The sequence below is a fragment of the Salvelinus sp. IW2-2015 genome, linkage group LG31 (genome assembly GCF_002910315.2).
Source record: "Salvelinus sp. IW2-2015 linkage group LG31, ASM291031v2, whole genome shotgun sequence".
NCBI classification, from domain to species: domain Eukaryota; kingdom Metazoa; phylum Chordata; class Actinopteri; order Salmoniformes; family Salmonidae; genus Salvelinus; species Salvelinus sp. IW2-2015.
In genome coordinates this window covers 10,582,205-10,585,470 of record NC_036870.1, presented here as the reverse complement: position 1 = coordinate 10,585,470, position 3,266 = coordinate 10,582,205, and the positions used below count along the sequence as shown (strand labels likewise).

The 3,266-nt window shown below is 42.1% G+C and overlaps 1 protein-coding gene across 1 annotated transcript in view; it reads right to left on the bottom strand.

Annotated features, from left to right (window-relative positions):
- LOC111955485 (ectonucleotide pyrophosphatase/phosphodiesterase family member 3) overlaps positions 1-3,266 on the bottom strand; it is a 28,661-nt gene that overhangs the window by 22,641 nt on the left and 2,754 nt on the right. Inside the window, exons 3-6 of the mRNA XM_023975710.2 lie at positions 2,916-3,041; positions 2,679-2,739; positions 2,418-2,515; positions 2,216-2,295 (exon numbers count right to left, since the gene is read on the bottom strand). Coding sequence (XP_023831478.2) covers positions 2,216-2,295; positions 2,418-2,515; positions 2,679-2,739; positions 2,916-3,041 — 365 coding nt within the window. The remainder of the gene's footprint in view (positions 1-2,215; positions 2,296-2,417; positions 2,516-2,678; positions 2,740-2,915; positions 3,042-3,266) is intronic.

The following is a 3,266-nucleotide window of genomic DNA, read 5'->3' as shown; positions in this document are numbered from 1 at the left end:
GTTTCTTCTAGTCTTTCTAGTTGGGTGGTTGGTTTGGTGTGGTTTTTGGGGGATTGGGGGCTGGGGAGAAGGTGGGTTTGAGGGTGGGAGAAGAAAATGGAAAAAACGAACGAAAGTGAGGGAACGTTGGGCTGGGAAATGAAAAAAATGGGAAGTCTTTTCGGTGGGGGAAAAAGGGAAGTGGGGGTGGGGGGAAAAGGATGGAAAGAGAAAACGACGATAAAAAATCACATTCCCAGTGGGGCAAAAGTTTACATACACTCAATTAGTATTTGGTAGCATTGCCTTAAATGATTTAACTTGGGTCAAACGTTTGGGTAGCCTTCCATAAGCTTCCCACAAATAAGTTGGGTGAATTTTGGCCCATTCCTCCTGACAGAGCTGGTGTAACTGAGTCAGGTTTGTAGACCTCCTTGCTCGCACACGCTTTTTCAGTGTCTGCCCACCAAATTTTCTATAGCATTGAGGTCAGGGCTTGTGATGGGCACTCCAATACCTTGACTTTCTTGTCTTTAAGCCATTTTGCCACAACTTTGGAAGTATGCTTGAGGTCATTGACCATTTAAAGACCATTTTGCGACCAAGCTTTAACTTCCTGACTGATGTCTTGAGATGTTGCTTCAATATAGCCACATCATTTTCCTACCTCATGATGATGCCATCTATTTTGTGAAGTGCACCAGTCCCTCCTGCAGCAAAGACACCCCCACAACATGATGCTGCCAACCCCGTCCTTCACGGGGGGATGGTGTTCTTCGGCTTGCAAGCATCCCCTTTTTCCTTCCAAATATAACGATGGTCATTATGGCCAAAAGTTCTTATTTTTGTTATCATAGACCAGAGGATATTTCTCCAAAAAGACCATCTTTGTCAGCATGTACAGTTGCAAACCGTAGTCTGGCTTTTTTTATGGCGGGTTTGGAGTGAGTAGTGGCATCTTCTTTGCTGAGTGGCCTTTCAGGTTATGTCGATATAGGACTCGTTTTAACTGTGGATATAGATACTTTTGTACCTGTTTTCTCCAGCATCTTCATAAGGTCCTTTGCTGTTGTTCTGGGTGTCACGATCGTCGTAACTTTGAGAAAGAGTGGACCAAGCGCAGCGTGATAGAAGACATCTTCTTTTATTATGAAACGAACAAAACAACAAAACAACAAACAGACGACCGTGAAGCTATTCAAAAAAATGTAGCTGACACTAAACACTACACTAGACAATTACCCACAATAGCCTAATGCCTATGGCTGCCTTAAATATGGCTCCCAATCAGAGACAATGAAAGACAGCTGTCTCTGAGAACCATTCAGGCAACCATAGACTTACCTAGACACCTACACTGAACACAACCCCACTAACCTCTACAAAACCCCCTATACAATACAACCACCCAAGACGAGACAATGACACAAACACCCCCCCTGTCACACCCTGACCTAACCAAAATATTACAGGAAACAAAGAATACTAAGGCCAGGGCGTGACACTGGGATTGATTGGGACTTTTCGCACCAAAGTACATTCATCTTTAGGAGACAGAACGCGTCTCCTTCCTGAGCGGTATGACGGCTGCGTGGTCCATGGTGTTTTACTTGCGTACTATTGTTTGTACAGATGAACGTGGTACCTTCAGGCGTTTGGAAATTGCTCCCAAGTATGAACCAGATTGTGAGGTCTACAATTTGTTTCTTGAGGTCTGGCTGATTCTTTTGATTTTCCCTAATGTCAGCAAAGAGGCACTGCGTTTGAAGGTAGGCCTTGAAATACATCCATAGGTACACCTCCAATTGACTCAAATGATGTAATAAGCCTATCAGAAGCTTTTCTGAAGTAAGTCATGACATAATTTTCTGGAATTTTCCAAGCTGTTTAAAGGCACAGTCAACTTAGTGTATGTAAACTTCTGACCCACCGGAATTGTGATACTGTGAATTATAAGTGAAATAATCTGTCTGTAAACAATTGTTGGAAAAATGARTTGTGGCATGCACAAAGTAGATGTCCTAACCGACTTGCCAAAACTATAGTTTGTTCACAAGAAATGTGTGGAGTGGTTGATAAACAAGTTTTAATGACTCCAACCTAAGTGTATGTAAACTTCCGACTTCAACTGTATATTTGATATCCCCTTTTTGGCTGATATACAATTCTGTGGGTCTTTAAAAATGCCTGTCATTGTGCATAACAATGGGTTTGTGTGTGAGGATATGAGGCTAACCGTGGCAATGGTGTAGTGATTAGGGAAGGTAATGCTGGGGAACACAGGCTGCATGTAAGGTGCAGAGGTGCCACAGGTTCCTGTTAGAGGGATAAGGACAAAGATGAGCCCTTATGTGCAAGCCCATTGGTATGGTTAAGGCAGTTGAATAGGGATGATGGCACAAACTGATCCCATCTGACAAAGGGATGATGGGACTCACTAAGTTTGTCCAGGGCGGGGATGAGGGAACTCCATGTTTGTTGATACTCTGCTCTCAAGCCGTCCAGTGAGATGAGGAGCAGCGGCTGCAGTTTAAAGCTAAGGGTAAAAATATAGATTTTTAGAAACATTTAGAAAATATGTAGAATTTTACATTTTACATTTAGTTTAGTAATTCAGGTAGATATTGAAGCCTTTTCTAATCATCTTGGCATTCTTGTTTTTTTCAATTTTGTGCATTCCTTAATGCGCTAAACCATACTTCGCTGGACATTTAGGGCTCGTCAAATCCACACAGTCATCTGCCACCCATTCTGTCTCTCCTTCATTTATGGGAAAACAAGTACAAGTGAGAAAATTGAAGGAAAAAAATAATTTCATCATTTCAAATCAAGTGTTCTTCCAAATCTGTCTCAATGCAAACATTTGAGCTATTGAGGATACATGGATACATGGTAATGTGTACATTGACGTGTACATTTCATAAAGTTCTTCTCACCTTGACAGACATGTTTGAAGTTGGTACAACAGTCACCAGCACCCAGGCAGTCGTCAGAGCAGTGGCACCTGCTCTCCGCCAACCTCGTTTCTCCACAGCGCAGTTTGGTGCACTCCCATTGTTGAGCTGTTGGATTAAACCATTAGAAGTGGTGAAGCTAGCTAAACCATAATAAGCTGACATGTGAACAAGGTAACAATTCTGTCATCAAAGTTCAGTCTTTTCTTAGTTTAATAAAGTGGTAGACTTGAACCCTATTGGTCATAATATGCTATCATAAAAAATTCTACAACATGACAACACCCAGTGGCGGTCGGTGCCGTTTATGATGAGGGAGGAAGTTTTTTTTTT